This window comes from Eleginops maclovinus, chromosome 22, assembly GCF_036324505.1.
Source record: "Eleginops maclovinus isolate JMC-PN-2008 ecotype Puerto Natales chromosome 22, JC_Emac_rtc_rv5, whole genome shotgun sequence".
NCBI classification, from domain to species: domain Eukaryota; kingdom Metazoa; phylum Chordata; class Actinopteri; order Perciformes; family Eleginopidae; genus Eleginops; species Eleginops maclovinus.
In genome coordinates this window covers 9,670,515-9,689,708 of record NC_086370.1, presented here as the reverse complement: position 1 = coordinate 9,689,708, position 19,194 = coordinate 9,670,515, and the positions used below count along the sequence as shown (strand labels likewise).

General features: G+C 37.4%; 1 protein-coding gene across 1 annotated transcript; it reads left to right on the top strand.

Moving 5' to 3' along the window:
• Positions 1-145: 145 nt before the first annotated feature.
• Positions 146-18,082, top strand: LOC134859172 (uncharacterized). The gene is made up of 33 exons (XM_063875514.1): positions 146-401; positions 1,484-1,601; positions 1,721-1,875; positions 1,960-2,083; positions 2,245-2,312; positions 2,398-2,488; positions 2,868-2,899; positions 2,984-3,026; positions 3,114-3,190; positions 3,333-3,452; positions 3,579-3,713; positions 4,350-4,563; positions 4,653-4,796; positions 4,896-4,997; positions 5,554-5,616; positions 5,942-6,073; positions 10,876-10,982; positions 11,828-11,966; positions 12,127-12,200; positions 12,278-12,427; positions 12,573-12,705; positions 13,048-13,121; positions 13,438-13,528; positions 13,653-13,702; positions 13,807-13,894; positions 14,049-14,101; positions 14,195-14,314; positions 14,403-14,543; positions 15,035-15,239; positions 15,918-16,052; positions 16,760-16,858; positions 17,017-17,079; positions 17,368-18,082. Exons 1-33 carry the CDS (start codon positions 307-309, stop codon positions 17,491-17,493), a joined length of 3,561 nt encoding a protein of 1,186 aa, XP_063731584.1. The 5' UTR covers positions 146-306; the 3' UTR covers positions 17,494-18,082.
• The last annotated feature ends 1,112 nt before the right edge of the window (positions 18,083-19,194 follow it).

Here is a 19,194-nt window from a genome sequence, read left to right as displayed (position 1 = left end):
TTCACTGTACTTAAAGTGTTCCCATACACTTTGCAGGGTTATTAAAACCATAGACTGAATATAAAATGTATTCACGGTTAGGCCTATAGCTTTCAATTGGTTCATGTTTGCTTAAGGCTGCCACGATGTGTGACGTTTATGGAGAAAACGAAACTTAATTTTCCCAGGGCTGAATCATCGACCGTATAGGCATAATCGAGCTACGAAGAGCACGGGCCAGTACAGTTGCGAGGAAAACGGCAACATTTAGCTAGTATCCTGAATGTTGCTCTTTGAAATGACATTCCGACGGTAGATATATGCATTATGGACGTAGCTAAGCTAAACGAGTATGCTCAGAAGGAGCGGTTGTCGCTGAGATATGAGGACGTTGGATCTGTTGGCCCGGATCACATTAAAACGTGAGTTGCATTCATAATGCTCTGGTGGGGTTCACGTCTTTTTAAAGTCACGCATGCAGGATTTTAAATCACCTGACCCTGTATTCAGACACACTACTATTGAGTGCGAGGAGAGTATTTTCACATGGTGTTTGTTTGTAGAAGATAAGGAAATGGGTCTAGGCATGGGCGCCTATGTTATAGCAGAAACGGTATACAAAGTTATATTAGTATGATTATGTGTTCGTTTATATTCGTTAGTTTTATGTATAGGAGTTTCGTTGGTCCTAGTTTAGAGTAGGGGTGAACAATTAGGGGAATAAGAGTTGGCACAGAGGATATATGCAATTGCTCCCTTATTTATATGTCATTTTATCTGCATGTCCTTCATTTTGCATGTTTACACAGGCCCCCATCAATGTTAGGCATTTAGTTTTAAACATAACGTTGAAATGCACAAGCTCACAGTTGGCAGTGATTAGATTAATTTTTGACAAGGGCTCAGTGTGCAGTGACATAAGTACTCAGATTGTGTACTTGAGTAAAAGTAGAAGTACCAGAGTGTAGGAATACTCTGTTACAAGTAAAAGTTGTGCATTCAAAATGTTGCTCAAGTAAAAGTACAAAAGTATTAGCATCAAAATATACTTAACATACCAAAAGTAAAAGTACTCATTATGCAGATCGGTTCATTTCAGAATGATATATATGATATGTTTTTATTATAATTATTGATGCATTAAAGTGTTATCAAAGCTGGTAAAGGCTTGGTAAATGTAGTTAATATTATTGTACATATTGATTGATATCAGGTTGTCTGTAAACATACATATGAAATAAAATATACACAATAAGTGGTAAATTACATACATACTGTATCTTCTGTGTCACATAAATAACCTATAATCCTTGGCATCTCATCAGCAACTACCCCCAACAGTGGCAGTTGCATAGTTGAGGAAGTCCAACAATGTAGGTTGATAACTCCTCCTGTGGGGATGTTAATTAAGTGTGTAGATTCATGTCTTTGTAACACGACCCCCATCACATCACATTATATCATCATCTTGCATGTTTAACAAAATTTTACCATTTCTTCTCAGGTTTACAGTCAGAGCAGTCGTGAATGGTAAGACGTATCCTGATGGTGTGGGAAATAACAAGAAGGAAGCCAAACAGAATGCAGCTAAAAATGCCCTGAAGTGGCTGTTGGAGAAACCTGTAAGATTATTTAACCTCTTTACCGACATACTGCATTTGTGAGTTTTTGTATTTCAAAGTATATTAGACCAAATCACGGCACATGTCTTCTTTATTTATATTTCTTATTATCTTGACAGACTGAAAAGGTAGCTGAAGCTTCTACTGCACCAGTTCTTCAAAAAAGTTTCACTCACCCCAAATATATATGTTGGCTAAATGAATATGGTCAGAAGCAACGGCTTAGTATAAGGGCATTGGAGTCAATCAAACCTGGAACAAATAATGCTACTCCGTAAGTCTCTTAACTTTCTCAGCATTCCAGTCATTTTGTAACAGTTTAAAAAAGCAATCAATAACGTTTTTCTTCTGATATTAGATGCTGTTGCTTCATTGTTGGTGATAAAGAGTATCCAACTGCCACTGGGAAAACAAAAAAAGAAGCTAAAGAAGAAGCAGCCAAGCTTGCATACCAGGAGATAAGTGGCAGTAAAACTACGGAGGTAAGTAATAATACTCACTAGTTTTTCCAGGCTTAATGGAAGGCCTATAAAAAATGATGTTGTTTTCAAGACTTGAGGGGAGAATTGTAGTGGTGCATCAAGCCAACATTATGAGGAAGGAAAGGTATGTTCATTACTTTGTGTTCCTTTGTGCTTTTTAGGTATCTTTGTGCTCAGCTGCATCTGATGACGGGGCGCCTGCCAGGGTGTCCACTCCACCAAACCCACCGTAAGGCACCGACTCAGGATTACACCCTATGTTAACGATCAAAGTAGAGAGTATGTTACTATAATGTCTCATTTTATTCTCCAAGGGAGTTCCATAATCCCAAGCCTAAAAGTGTGCCAAAGACTTCAACTGACTCAGCTGTTTTAGCAAATTCATCCAATCCTCCTAAGGACCAGGTCTGTTATTTCCTTTGCTATCCTCTTAATGCTTTCAGACTGCTTCAATGCTCAGTCTATTAAACAGGTTGTATTAGGTTGGTTTAATTCACTTTTTAGGTTTCATGCAACTGGTCATGTATTTAATCGCCTTGTGCTATCAGAGTAATGGCAGAAAGGTACTTAATCAATTAAGAGGATGCTTTTTAGGGTTACACGTTTTTGGTGGGAGCGAACAATTTAGCAAAAGCAAGTGTGTGTCAGCTTTTAGTGTAGTTCACAGCATTGAAATCTGAGTAGTAAATGCAGACTTCTTTAGGACATTATGTAATGGATTTTGCATATACATGTATGTACCCTCAAGTATAATTGGCTGTGTTTCTATTTTCCTTTTACAAAGATTAAAAGTCCAGATGTGAAGCCAAAAATAAGGTAAAGCATCTTCTCCGGTTCACGCCAAAGCAACAGCACATCATACTTCACCTGATTGTATTTCTGATTGTTTGTTTTTGACAGAATTGCAGCAAATTTCCCCAATTCCCTCAGAAACAGCAAAGATGTAAGTAAACATTAATCATGCTGGATTGATTGGTGTTTTTTGTTTAAAATGTCTATCTTTTTAACTGTCCTTATATCATTCATTAAGGATGTGATCAATTTCAATGGCAAGAAAACAGGAAGTAGTCAAAGTAAGAAAACAACGAAGCAGTCAGTAAATTCAAGGTATGGAAAAAATATAAAACTTGAGTTTCAACCTAATCATATCACAGTCAAATATTTACACTGCTCTGGCCTTTACCTTCTGTATCCATCTATATATATTTTCATTTTGCCACCTTTTTTCCTTCAACAATACTCTCCACAGATTCACATCTGAATTTGACTCCATAGTGTGCCTCGGCAGTGGAAACTTTGGTGACGTTTATAAGGCACAACAAAAACTGCTAAACAAGGATTATGCTATAAAGATTGTCCGCTGCAAGGAGTAAGTAAAGTATGAAAGATTCTTCCTTTTGATCCGTTTTAAATGAGCACGGTGTCCTTTCATATTCTTTGTTTTGTATAATAAAATTATATTTCATTAACTGATCCATGTTATTGTTCTCATCAGGATCAAAAAAGCTCTACGAGAGGTGACTGCATTGTCAGACCTCCATCACAGTAACATTGTGCGATACTACACCTGTTGGTTGGAGGATTCAGGATACCAATGGGACAGCAAAGATGACAGTGGCATGTCCTCACAGTAAGTCACACACAGTTTAAAAATCTGTAGTTAAATGTTCACTTTGGCAGATTTAGATATAGGCTTGGTCTTACTTTTATAACTAATGTTTTAGTAATTTTTATCTAGATAGTTTTAGTCAACAACATTTTTTTTTACATCAATCATGGTCAATGAAGGTTTCCTCTTCTAGTTTTGTCTTTTAAATAGTCTTGTTCTTTTTTTCCTTTGACGAATTTCCTTTTTAGTAATCCGATTAAATAAAAAATAATAAAACATTTTGAACCACATTCTCCACCTTGATATTACATGTCAATCGTCACAGTTGGTGTTAGATGACATCGGTGTCATCTTGTGATCATTTCGTCTTATTCATAAAAATAATTGGCAAACATATGCTGTACTAGCATAGTTTTAGTTATAATTAAAGGGGCCTTATTATGCTTATTTTCAGGTTCATATTTTTGATTCGAGCATCTACTGTGGAATGTTTCCATGCTTTAATGTTCAAAAACACTTGGAGATGTTAGCCTTTACAGACCATTTACATGCAGAAAACCTCTATAACACACTCAGGAAAGGTGAAACCCAAAAAAGCATCATAGAGCCTCTTTAAGATAGGTATGTCATGTCACAGTTTTTTTTTTTTTTTTCTAGGTCAACTGAAAATTCCTTAGTTAAGTACTTTTATATTCAGATGGAGTTGTGTGACACTACACTCAGAGTGTGGATAGACCAGAAAAATGTTCAGAATGTGAAGAAATCTCTGCGAGACTCCAAGAGAAGAGAAGAGGGTCTAACTATCGCTCAGCAAATAGTCAGAGGAGTCGAGTACATTCACTCAAAGATGCTCATCCACAGGGACCTGAAGGTGAGAGGAAGTGTAAAAAAAACATTGTTTATTATTACACCACGTCGATCCTGAAGCTACAGATTTATTTATTTATTTTCCACGGATAGCCTGCAAACATCATGTTTGGGAAAGATAAAGAAGTGAAGATCGGAGACTTTGGTCTGGTCACAGATGAGAACGATGACGATGCTGAGAACCTGAGGGAGAGAACGGTGTACAAAGGAACCCCAGGATACATGGCTCCTGAGCAGGTGAGATTTTCTGCCTTATTAAATTTTGCTTGCAGATTTTAACCATTAATGGTGCTGTCGAGCTAACTCACAATAATATTGTGCTCTTATTTATAACAGAGAAGCAGGAGCAAGAGTTATGATCGAAAAGTGGACATATTTGCTTTGGGGTTGATCCTTTTTGAACTCTTTTGGAAGATCTTACTTGATGAAAGGAAAACGGTGAGTTATTGAGATTCCTAAATGATTTCCAGTTGATATTAAGTGTTTATTATACCAATATGTTTGCTTTGAGTTTGACTAAAAGATAGCTACCAGGTAATTAATCGATGTCATGCAATCAATGTCATATTTCAACAGACATTTATACGGTTAGGATTAGACTTGCTCCACTTCACAATAAAATAAAACTAATATAATATACATTTATCAACATAGAGGAGTAAAATTTTAAATGTGAAAATAGTACTACAATTTATACCAACAATAAATACAGTATGTACAAATTAAAATACATTTAAAGTGATGTGAATATTACACAGTTGAATAATGTCTGTTTTGTACGGTTTAGGTATAATTGTATGTTATAATAACAATAACATTGGCTCTGTTCAGGAACCTGAAGTTGAAACAGCCAAATGGATTTTGGTCACCAGTGCTTTTCTGGCTGTGACATCTCAGAATGCTTCCTGTGAAATTGTGGGCAGCTTATTGATTTCTAACACACTGACAACATGTTGGTATTTTTCTTCCTCTTTCTGTATTGCATGACTTTTAGATTTGGGATGATGCCAGAAACCAGACATTACCTCAAGGTTTTCAACAACATTTTCCACTGGAGGTATACCAGCATTTTTTGATTTGCTTGAAACATAAAACCAGTTTTGTTAAAGGATGGCAGTCATTTGTGAAGGTCTAACAGGGCACTGACAATGTTAGTGTATAGGGGTTTGCACTGTTAAAACATCTTTGAAGCCTCTTGGAACAAGTAGCCAAACAAGGACTGTTGTATGTTGTATGTATAATGTAGTAAAATGTTTAATAGCAAGTAAAACAGATGTCTTTACTTTGTTAGTCAGCTTGAGGGAATTACAGTTATGTGGAGCTTCTTGGAGACTGGCAGCATCCATTTAAATCATGGTGATCACACTCTTTTTGTGTTACAGAACAAAATCATCAATTCAATGCTCTGTGAGAAGCCCCAAGACCGACCTGAAGCAAGTCAACTCAAGACAGACTTTGAAGAGTGCACTCGTAGATTTACACATCTTAAAGAGATGTGCCTCGACAGTAAGACTTATTGATTATTACAAAGAAATAGTCAAACGACAGGCCAAAAGCATCAGTAATCACATGCATGACTATTCAGCGTCATATTCCATAATGCTGAGAGTTTCCCCCTAAAATGATTGTTATAAATTGTGTTGCAGTTTTTCTCCAGCATCAGTTGAACTGATGAGTCATGCCTCATGGATATAAGAGGATGTATCTGAAATACATTTGGGTTGACTGCGAGGGGATTTTAGAGATAGCTACCAGGCAGTTGCCCTTTGTTAAACTCAAGTATTAAGTTTCTCACGCCGTGGCTACACTGGACGCGCAACTGAAGCGCAGCGCACGTTGAGCGCACGTTCTGCGAAATGTATCCTTTTACTGGCTACACCGGCAGCGCACATACAGGCAAAACAAGACTTTCGTTGTCTAAAGATTTTGTTATCCAGCACGACAACAGTGAAACTGCAATACCGAGTTTGTGTTTCATCCATCGATCGTCTGTCGTTATCTTATCTGTAGGCTGAATAATTTGGCTAATGAATTTTGACGACAGCAGATATCTCCATGGCAACTTGTTTATCAGAGTCTCCGGTGAAAGGAAACATTTATTCATTTCCTCTTTACTGGTAGTTGAATAAAAAAAAAAACATACAAACATATGTTTTGACCCATTTCTCTGTAAAAAGGGTCGCGCACACCCCGCGCAAAAAATATATAAATAGAAGACTGGTCTATTTTAGCAAATCTGCGCGCCGCTTGCGGAGCACTTGCGGAGCACTTGCGGAGCACTTGCGGAGCACTTGCGGAGCACTTGCGGAGCACTTGCGGAGCACTTGCGGAGCACTTGCGGAGCACTTGCGGAGCACTTGCGGAGCACTTGCGGAGCACTTGCGGAGCACTTGCGGAGCACTTGCGGAGCACTTGCGGAGCACTTGCGGAGCACTTGCGGAGCACTTGCGCGCTGGTCTCACGTCTGGTGTAGCCACTTTCATTGATTACAATGGAATCGATAGTTGCAACATGCGCTCAACGTGCGCTGCGCTTCAGTTGCACGTCCAATGTAGCCACGGCGTCAGTGCTGCAATACACTTACCAAGTAAGACATGTTTGCTTCCATGAATTTGAACTTTTAAGTAAACAAAAGCTTTTCTTAGGATTTAAAGGCATCTGGTTAATTTAGAAAAATTGACCAGAGATTTTTCATGGAATTCTGTTAAAATAATCTTAATATTTTTTCTCCGGTGAATGCATTATGCTTCATGACAAATCAGATAAAGGTTTGTAAATTCCATTTGATAAACATTAAATATGTTTGCCCCAGATTTCTGTTAAAAGCAGACGGAAATGTTCAGACACAGAGATGTCTTTTTTGGGCTGCCCTTGTGCACCTGTTCTGTACATTGAAATTGGGTGTAAAACACAAATACACAAATCCGCATTTCCGTCAACAGTAATGTAGTAAAATGTAATAGTAGAGACAACCATGTCTACAAATGGCCACTAGGGTTGTCTCCCTGGTCCAGCAATACATGGCAACCATGAAGTGGATCAGTCCTCATATACATACACTGAGGCCTTTTTTTTTTTTGCCCCTGGGTCTTCAGTCATATTCCTACCCAAAAACACATCTTAGACAGGTGGACATTTTTGGTCTTCAATATAGCCATATAAACCTTGACATAACTCGTAACGTCTTACATGTGGTTGAGTTATAAAAAAACTACACCAATGAGGGACCAAATGATGAAAATGAACAAGCATATGTCATAAATTTCATTACCGGCGCTTGAAATTGGAAAAAATGCCAAATATGTGGATTTGGGTCCCTACGCAGTATGCACCCCCAAAGTATATACATATGGACATCGCTATATTTCTTGCTGAAAACAAAGTGTTTGATTGATGTTGTGACACATTTCAGGGGCTCTAACATCATCATAGTTTGAGATGTAGCAGGAATGATAATGTGAAGTCATTCCTAGGACCATGAAAACATGTTTGAAAAGGAGTCATCATGTGGGTATTTTGTGCATCAAGTAACAAGTTCCTTCCATGTAGTCTTCGTGTTCAAATTGAATCAGACAGAGGCTTATTCTGTACAACAAACTCCCTAGCATACCATTGAGGTACCAGTGTCCTTTTTTCAGTGCTACTGTAAGTAAACATGCTCGATTGAAGTGACATTTAAGTGCTTCCTTTTTGCAAATATGTGTATTGGGATTGAGTGTATTTCTTTACATGTAGGTTGGATTACTGTATTATCACCCTCACTTGAAAATGCAGGTCTAGGCATGGGTTCTCGGTTTATAGATGCCTCATCTTGTTAAAAATAAACGTGACAACAACATGTAAGGAACTTGTAACTTTACAAACAGAATGCCCACTTATAGACCCCCTCGTCACAAACATTTTCAGGGTTGCAGGAATGACTCCACATCACCATTTTGGCTGCTCAAAAAGGCAACAAATTACAACTCTGGCATGTCAAGTTGCAAGTCAGATTATGTTTATGTTAGAGCCCCTGGAATTTGGTATAACATCAATCAATTACTGTAATGCTATGGGGAAATATGAAAAAGTCCATATGTATAAACTTAGGGGGACTGCCTGTGGCCCCAAAAACACCAATTATTCACTTTTTCTTATTTCAAGGGCCAGTAATAAAAATATCACATCTGCTTGTGCCTTTCTACCAAATGTATTAGGATTCTGAACCCTGGAAAGGGCTTCTTGCCTGAGACGTTTGTAGAGGGTGGAAATCGACTCATTGAAACAATGTATTCCACACTGGATGTCTGGGTTTAAAGTTGTCAAATTATACCCTTTGCTTTTCATGACTAATAAAGTGTTGCAAGGGTGTGATGGTCATCACTCATGTATAAAGTTTTTCAAAATGTTTACTGCATGACGTGGATTCCTCTGCTCCTTGCTCCTCTAGAAAAATTCAAACACTCAATGATTCCGAATTGAAATGCCAAGACTTAAACATAACCAGGTTTAGATACGCAGATACAGCATTTCCGACATAAAGGAATTACAATAAATATGTGAGTATTTTTCTTTTTTTCAGGTCGGAAAAACCTTTAAAGGTAAAGATAATAGGAGGTATAACTGGTCAACCACTGGTGTAATCATGCAGAAAGCTCTATTTACCCATGATATGTCTTAAGGAGACACTTCTAAGTCTCAGTGTTTTCATTACTGCCCCTATTATTGGCAAAAGTTGTGCTGTGGCTACTTCAAGTACCAGTGTGACAGACAAGCAGTGTTCGTACTTTCTCCAACCACAGCAGTATTGGTTGCACCCTCTGTGGCTTTAGCTACATGGCTATTGCTATGACTTTAATATGAATTGTGTCTGTGATTGTGACTTGAATGCCTTAGTTTTTAGTAATCACAATAAGATGGAAACATTGATAAACTCAGCATTGCCAGACGCTCCCATCAGGAGTGCCACTTGCAGGTAGGTTTGTGAGTTTGACTCATCAGAATCCTGTCGCAACCTGTTAATCAGAACAGAGCTACTGGCATTTGCACCGCCCTCAACCGTAAGACTCTACAGAGGGTGATGAAAACCGCACAGAACATCACCAGGACAGAGCTGCCATCCATGGAGGAAGCCCCACAGGATCATCAAAGACCCCCATCACCCCAGCAACAAACTTATTTGACTTTTTTAAAAATGTTTTAAATGTATGTCTTGTAATTGCACTGTTGAGGAACCTGTGACCTACATTCATTGCATAACTGCACCGTAGTTGTGTACAGTATATGACATGACAAAAAATCTTTGAATCTTGAATCTATAATAATATAATGCACTCATTTTAATCATACTTATTTATTTATATATAAGTGTATTCAGGAATGGGACAAAACAACCACTGAGCCCAATTTACCCTGTGGGACCAGTGACGGATTGTGGCTGTCTAGCTAACTTGATAGCATTAATATCAAATTCGTTAGTCATTTGGCTGACATGACACATGACAAGTGTTACAAAACATTTACTGGAAACCTATGCCCGGGAACCACACCCAGGTAGCAACAGCCAGGCACTGGGTATGCATGCTAACTTGTGTCTGACTATGGCAACAGTGTATACCTATTTACTCATACACGCTATAAAGTTAGAGTGTTTATTTTTGTGACCTAAAATAAAAAATAAAAACTATAACTTGTAAAGGGTGTCCCTTTTGAAAAGTGTTCCCCCCACCCTGAGACAGTGGACATATGAACTCAATTCTGCAAAAACTATAACCAAACTACTTTTGCCAGACGTCACATTTCTGCATGTTTGCAAGCAGTAGTGTGCAAATATAGACTTTTGGTTTAGACAGACAACAGCAAGTTTATGGACATATTATAAGTATATAATAAACACTGGAATAATATAATATTCCATTGTGTAATATATTGTCAAGTTTAAATAAATGAAAGTAAATTATATAAAATAAAGACATCTAAACATTGCCTAAAACGATATCATTCAAAGGGTAGGTGTACCCGAATCATGGACTTTACTTTATTTTTAAAATGAAAAAATGTTCCCATTTTTGTTTGTCATAACAAGTAATAGATCTGTGCAAAATCAATTCATTGTTCAAACACGAGCTACGTAACGTTACGTGAATGACGTTGAAAACGAGGAAATCGAAACTTACTTGTATTAAAAGTCAGCTGAGTCGGAAGAGAGCACAGATATACGCAGGACTGCAGTAGGGACAAGGCTGGAATGGGAAATGGACAACTATTGTGAGATTTTACTTTGTTCTCACAGTTATATTTAATGTTACATCAAATTTCGACGGTTACGTAATTCAAGATGGAAAGTGGGAATTATGTTCCGAGACTCAACGAGTATGCACATAAAAAAAAAATTCCACTGAACTATAAGGAGTATGCACCTCAAGGCCCAGACCACTGTAAAACGTAAGTAAAATAACATTTGTTACATGTGGGTTATGCAAATCGGTATAGCTACATTATTATACCGCATTGGGAGTGGTTTTATGTCAACGTCATTGAGCTACTCATGGGAATCAGAAATGAACTTCCTTATTATCAAATAATCGCAAAATAATGCACATTGTTTTTTTCTTTAAAGAGCTCCTTAAGGCGTACATGTTTTGGGTTTTTTCCATGATGGCACCATGTGATTCTACAAAAATGATAAGCCCATACATTATTCACAATGGTCCTTAATGAATAGGAACAACTGTAGTTATTGTAATTACTTTAATTATTGTTATGGTAACTTACTTATTGTTTCCCTGACGTACGTGTTCTCTCTGTTAATTAGGTCGATGCTAATTCAGTTGACATTATTTTCCGGAAGTGACACAATAGATTTTAATGGAAGTCAAATGGGTTGGGCAAACACTTTCACTCATGATTTTTTCCTATGTGTTTCATGATGTTGATATGTTTGGCTAAATAACAGAATAAAGGTTGTCTGATCAAACTGGGTTAGCTCACATTGGTCTATATGTCCTATTTATTCTGATCCAGACCTGCTAAGTCCTGTATTCTGTATTACATTTATATTTTTGAAAGTAAAAAAGTACATTATGGTGAGGTAAATGCAATAGAGGAGTGGTAAAAAGTTGCACAAAATAGGATCCTTAAAAATAAGTATGAGTTTGCTATAGCACCTGAATACCTGGGGGAGTAGAGGCTTAATATGATAGTGTGCATATGCCACTTAATGCGCCCAAACCCCACTAACATTATTTCAAGTTTGCCTGTGTAACAGAATTATGACAATCGCTCTACAGATTCACCCAGAGCGTAGTCCTGAATGGTAAGGTCTATCCTGAGGGTGTGGGGAATACGAAAAAGGAAGCCAAGAATAATGCTGCTAAAAATGCCCTGAGAGACTTGGAGGAGGCAGAACGTCAGCCTTCATTTGCAACAGTAAGATTTGTTTTGTCCTCTTTTCTTAACAAGCCCCTAATATTCAAAGTAAACAACCAATCATAGGCCTTAACATGTCCTGCAGGTTGGGACATAGCAGGGCACAGTCCTGTGTGTGAACTACTGTATCTTTAAGTTGTACTTCATTTTTATTTTCAAGACTGCAGTTGAGAATTACAACCCTACATCAGCTCAACAAGAGAAGGAACTCAATCAAAATGATTCTGATATCTGGTAAGTAAATCACAAAGCCAGGGCAATGTTTTATTTTAATGTCTTAATCTGTGTTAAATGTCTCTTGTTTAATACAGTAATCAGACAAGAAGCCTGAGTGTCAACTCTCAGGACAACAGCTCTGAACAGAATAATTTCATTGGATTAGTTAACCACTACTGTCAGAAAAAAACCCACTGCAATACATTCACTGAAGTGAATAGAGAGGGTCCAGCTCATATGCCTCAGTGAGTATGAAACTGAATATCTGTAACCTGAGTTGACATTACAAATATTCTATGGTAACTCTTAATTGACGTTAGGTCTTAAACACCATTTACATTTTTGCATTTATTATCTAAACTATTTCCATCTTTTTTTTTTAAAACACAGATTTTTCTACAAATTAATAATTGACAACAAGGAGTACCCTGTGGCTGAGGGTAGGACTGTAAAAGAAGCCAAACAAAATGCAGCTCGACTTGCCTGGTCTGCTCTTCAAGAACAGACAGATTGGGACAGCAAGGTATTTTATATTTTTGTACCATCAAATATACATTTAATTGCAAGTGTATTAGGTTCACCCAGATAAAACAAATGCAGTCACAGTAATAACACAGTTCTAGTAAGATGCACCTACTAAACTGGCAGGGTCGTTTAGGAAAAAAGAAGACGTTATGTATTTCCTGGTGCTTGAGTCAGCCGCTCTACAGCTTATATTTTGAAAAATCCTTTGCATAAAACAGTCAAGCAAGATATTTATTTTATTCTGCTGGATGAAATTAATTCCATTATTTTTATTCCAGTCAATGGCCTTTTTGCCCCAAGTTGATGTCTAACATACTTACACCTTTTCTTTGCATTTCAGGTGTCTGTCAGATCAACACTGTCGGAGGATGGTGCACTGCCATCACCATCACCATCACCATCATCAACTCCACTGTAAGGCACTTTTACTTCACAGCGGGGAGTGACAAAGTGGGGCTTTTGTCTTGCAATGTCTGAAAACGATTATTATTAAAATGTTTGGGATAGTTTAACTTTTTTGTGGCGAAACACAACTAGAAAGTAACAGCAGTTCATCCTCTGATGTATCGTTCTAAGTGACTAAGAATTTCTCAGGCCTGGTGAAATGGAAATAAATAAGGAAATAATGGAGGATACATGTTGAAAATAAATTTGGCGTTATTGTGATTAGAGCGGAACATGATATTACACAGAGAAAGCTGTACTCATGTCTCTCCTTTTATTCCCCTAGGGAGTCCCATGAGGCATCGTCACAAAGCACGTCACTGAGTACAAGCTGCTCAATAATATTCACAGATACATCAAACCCTTCCAAAGCTCAGGTCTGTTTTCTCAGAATTGTCAAAAGAAATCAGACCATTGGGAGAAATCACATCAAATAATTTCAAGTGCATAATTTTATAGAACATGCTACATTTCTAACAATGAACTGCTTTTCTTGTGTAGATGCCCTTGGGGTCTGAAAATGGTACACCATCCAGGTATTCAATTTCATTGTAAGGCACTTATTTATCCTAGTATTGAAACAGATTGTATAGCTTATTAGTTAAAAAAAAAAAAAAGAAAAGCTGTACCAATGCCTCTCATTTTGTTCCTCTAGGGAATCTCTTGAATCAGCACAAAGCATTTCCACGGGTACAAGTGGCTTTGGAATATTCACCGATTCATCAAACTCTTCCAAGGATCAGGTCTGATCTTTATATCACAATCTAAAAACTGTGATTGTTATAAATACTCTATCTGTGGAGAGGGCAACATAATATTATTGTTATACACAATACTTGGTAATAATCAGAGCACAGTTCAAAATGTTGAATCTATGTTATTATTTTATCCTCTAAGCAGGCTGTCAAAGACAAGAACATGACTAATATTGAAAATGAGATGCAGTCAAGGTATATATATACTGTACAAATACATTTCTCTACCAATTATTGCTGTACCATTAAAAAAAACCTTTTCCTAAATAATAGTGGTGATCTCGACAGGTTTACTTCAGACTTTGATCCCATTGAGTATCTTGGCAGAGGAGCCTTTGGTGCGGTTTACAAAGCAAGACGTAAACTAGAGGAGAAGTATTATGCTGTAAAGATTGTACGCAGTGACAAGTAAGTGTGCAATAAGTTTCAACTATGCATTATGTAGCATGTGTGCAAATGCTTTGATTATTGATTCCAATGTTCTCTTTTGGGTCAGGAAGGCTTTTCGAGAGGTGGGGACATTGTCAGACCTTCTCCACTGTAACATCGTCAGATACTTCAATTGTTGGAGTCAGGATACAAACTACCAAGGCGACAATTCAGCGGGAAGCTCAGCTGGCAGTTTCAGCTCTAGCCAGTAATGTCAACCTCCTAACCTTAAACAGGCGATATATATATATAGCATTCATGGGGATGGTTGAGCTAATGGCTAGCTGCTAAGGGTGCTAACAGCATTAGCAGTGCAAACTACGGCAAAACATCTGATAGAGCTAACTGAATTACTCTGAGGGAAACTGGATGACGGGTGTAACGCTTCACTGTTGGGACAATATACACTTTATGGTTGGGAGGCCTTTATCATAGGTAACGTACTGTATGTCCATAGATTACAGAACCATACACAGGTACTAACAGGCACTCACAGCTAACCCAGCAATAAACCAAAGAACATAGAAGCTCGGCTTACAACACACACACAGATACCTTATAATTCTCATTACTATATCTTTTCATTTCAAATACTATTTTATTGCTATTTTCAATATTCTGAATTTTGTATTGGCCTATATAGCCTTCAAGTCTTAACATTTAGAGTATTCTTATACATTTTTTCTTCTGTCTTTCTAGGTCTACAGATGATCCATCTGTAGAATTCCTCTATATTCAGATGGAGTTATGCCAAACCAAAACACTTAAGGAATGGATTGATGAGAAGAACAGTCAGTCCCAGCAAGACACAAAGAGAAGACAAGAAAGTCTAGCCATTGCTCAGCAAATAGTCAATGGAGTCGAATATATTCACTGCAAGGGGCACATCCACAGAGACCTAAAGGTGAGACCAGCCTGCAGTGTACCAAAATAATTGGTTGAATAACAAGCCATTATTACTGTAGGTGACCATAACATTAGAATAAGCAAGGCCTTAAAGCATATGTTGTATTGAAGAAGAGTTACAACTAGCAACCTAAACCATAAAGTCATCAGGAATATATCTACTGAGGTAATACATAAATGCGATGCAGACACATTTTTCATAAACTGCTATACAATCAGACCTGTCTCAGAAACCAGGGATCCTTGTGCAATCCAGTCATAAAGCTAATAGACGGTTGCCTCACAAAAACATTAACCAATTTCCTGAGTATTATTTTTGAAAGTACCAGGCTAAATCCTGCCCCAAAATTCTCGAAGCACAAGACATTATTTTTACTAGAAACTTCAGGTTTTGAAACCCTGAAACCTAATATTACCTGTAAATAGTCATTTACATTAAGAATGAGAATTAAATTATTAAAATCGTTTACTCTAAGCCATCAAACGGAAACATGCAACCAGAATTTTAAAGAATGTGATATCTAATCAAATTGAACACTTCTCTTCTAAATGTGACCCACATGTGGTTATAGATTATGCTGGTTCAACCCTTAAGTACTCTTTTTCAAGCTTCTAATTTTCTTCCTGATGTTTGATGAGCTAAATGCTTATTCTTTCAATGTATTTTTCTGTGAAGCCTGCGAACATCTTGTTTGGACTGGATGATAAAGAAGTGAAGATTGGTGACTTTGGTCTGGTCACCAAAGATGATGACGCTTTGATGGACAGAACAGAGAACAGAGGAACCAGAACTTACATGGCCCCTGAACAAGTGAGAGGCTCTATTCTGCCAAAAACTCTTAATTCTTCTGTATTGTCTTTCATCTTGTTTTAACAAGGTGGACAAATTATTTTCTACTATACCTTTAGTAAGTATTACTATATATGCCTAGCACTATAGAGCGGTGCAGGAAAGACTCCTAAAACCTGTGACTGACTTAGCATTTCACCATTTCCGGTAACCCCCCTTTCCTCAAAGTTTACGCTTTCTCAAAGATGCCTGAAATTAGCTATCTGGTTAACACAAGCAAAAAAGATTTTTATGTTCTGTTCTACGACAGAAAATACATCAGTAATAACCCCACTGGTGAATGTTCAAAGCTTCTCTGATCATAGAAATGTTTGTGGTTGCTAATAAATGACAACATACACTACTAGACTTTATGCAGTCATGAGTCCTGCTTCAACTAAGAAGAGGTAACACTTAGCAAAAATCTCATTGCTTTGGTTGGGGGAGCCCATTGAAATGCTCACATTTGGATGGGCCTACAAAAATACAACATCACTGCACCACTCTATGCTTTAGGGTTTATTCAGCTCAGCAAAACCTTTTTCCTACTGTTGGCAGTGAGAGCTGTACAATGAAAAAAAATGTTTACTAAACAAAGGTAAGCCTGACAGTAGCATGACTAACCCTTCCCTATGATTAATATCAGTATAACATCAGGCAATTCTGTGTTTTTATTTTTTTCACAAAAGAGCGGGAAAAACTATGATCGAATGGTGGACATATTTGCTCTCGGGTTGATATACTTGGAACTCCTGTGGAAAGTCTCTTCTGGCCATGAAAGAGCAAATGTAAAGTATACAGACGAAGACTTGCTGCAACAATGTTACCTTATTTTGTAGGCTCTTCTCTTCTTGTATTTATAAGCAACATTCAACTCAATTGTTATTGAATTATTGGTTTAATTCACACTAACTAACATGTCCTTTCATCACTGCATGAATACCAGGTTTTAAAAGGCGCAAGAAAACAGAGACTCCCGACCGGCTTTTCACAGACTTTCCAAGAAGAGGTAGATCAAAATGTTCTTATTATCAGCAGTAAACTACTTCCCACATGAGGCAATACTTTTTTACACAGGTTTGCACTGTTACAACAGCTGTCCATCTCTATAGGAGGGGGAGTTAAACAGAACTGCTGCTGTTTATACTTGAGTAATAACAAGCAAAATAATTTAAAGTATTTTAGAAGATGTCAGTCTGAGTTTTTCTTTTCAAAGTCTAAATGTCAGAAATGTTGAAGCATGACAACACAATAGTGTTTGTACACAGATCTCAGTTAAAGGTGTTGTTTTTTGCAGAACCCAATCATCAAGAAAATGCTGCATGAGAAGCCAGAAGAGCGGCCTGAAGCAAGTCAACTGCAGGCACAGCTGGACAAGTGTGCTCAGACACAAAATGTGCCTCAGGAAAGGGCAACTGTGTGATTATGACATGGAATTGTGACAAGTCTTATGAGGGTGATGAGATCTGTCTGTTATCTGATAGAAATATTTGATTTATGATGTTATTAATTAATATTTATTGACGAATGGTTAAAGTACTGCACTTTTCAACTGAGCAGTGGCCTGTCTGCACTTACAGGAGTTAAAATCAATAATCATTCAAATAAAAAAGGATGGGTTTAATACTCAAAGATTGGAATGTGAAATCAAATGTTATCATGATTTTAAAAAGTAACTCACATATTTCACATTGTCCAGCTGTTTTAAATATGCATGTGCTGGTAGTTTCTGTGTCAGCGGCGCATATTTCATTCAATGCTCGGGATGGTCAAATGTATTTATTACATCTTTGGTTTTATGCTTAATGTGTTAAGTCAAAAAATAAAATAATGGTAAAAAATATGGGTGACAAATGTCATGCTAATGCATAAAAGCACACACACTCACACACATTTCTGGTAGATGGTATGGTAGGTGTCTGTCTATTTAATCATGGCCTGTTGTATAATTATCAAAGCTCACTTTTGAAGTTGAAAAGACAGAATTAAACATTGCAGCCAAACATAATGGACATGGTAAGTGTTTGTGTGTTTTTGTTTAATAGAGAAGAATACATTTGGTCCATTCTGATTCATTGTATTCATATATCTTACAGTATAATATCCATCAGAAATATGTCATTTAATAACATCAAGTTTTTTCAAAACAGCAGCCTATATCTTATCGTCATTCACAAAATGAGATTTCACACTGATTGCCCTGTGGAACTGTATTTACTTTCAACAAAATCCTGTCCTGGCTAATTACTTTGATATAAATATGAAGCAATCTATGCTGGAAATGTGAATGTATTTTTGAAAAAATAATTAATTTCCAAACGATGAAAGTGAACAAGCAGATGTCATTCATTTCATTAGCGGCCCTTGACATTGGTAAAAAAAAAAAGCCAAATATGTGGATTTTGGTCCCCAGGCAGCATGCATCCCCAAACTATATACATATGGACATCTCTATATTTCCTGCCAAATACAAAGTGTTTGATTGATGTTGTGACACATTCCAAGGGATTTAACATCATCATAATTACAGATTTAGCAGGAATGGTAATGTGGACTCATTCCAAGCACCATGAAAATGTGTGAAAAGGGGTCTTTATGTGGGTATTTTGTGCATTAAGTAGCAAGTTCCTTTCATATAGTCTACAGGTTAAAATTGAACAAGTCAGAGGCTTTAAACCCAAATAACTAGGCCTACCTAGCACACCATCAATATTCCCTTTTTCAGTGCTAAGTAAACTGTATTGAGTTGTTGTGTTGACTGCATGTTCTTCAGACACAGGTTTGGAGACCGCTCACTACAAGATGGTAACTTGGCCAAGTCAGCATTGTAAACCTCCCACCCGGATTTGAAGCTGGTATTTCTATAATTTGGTAAAATGATACACCTAGTAGTTTAGGAAAAGCTTCACCATGCTCCACCAGCTCCACCAAAGTATTTCACACTGGCCCAAGTAGGTTCCTTAGGAGCACACATTAGAAATCAAAGCCTTGCCAATAGAAGCGTTGACATCCCAATCGCATGGACATATTTAACCACCATCTACTTATTTGTCATTTGGCTGTCATGACTACATTCATGTAACAACAGCACACTTTCCAAACCTGCCTAACCTGTGCCTAACCC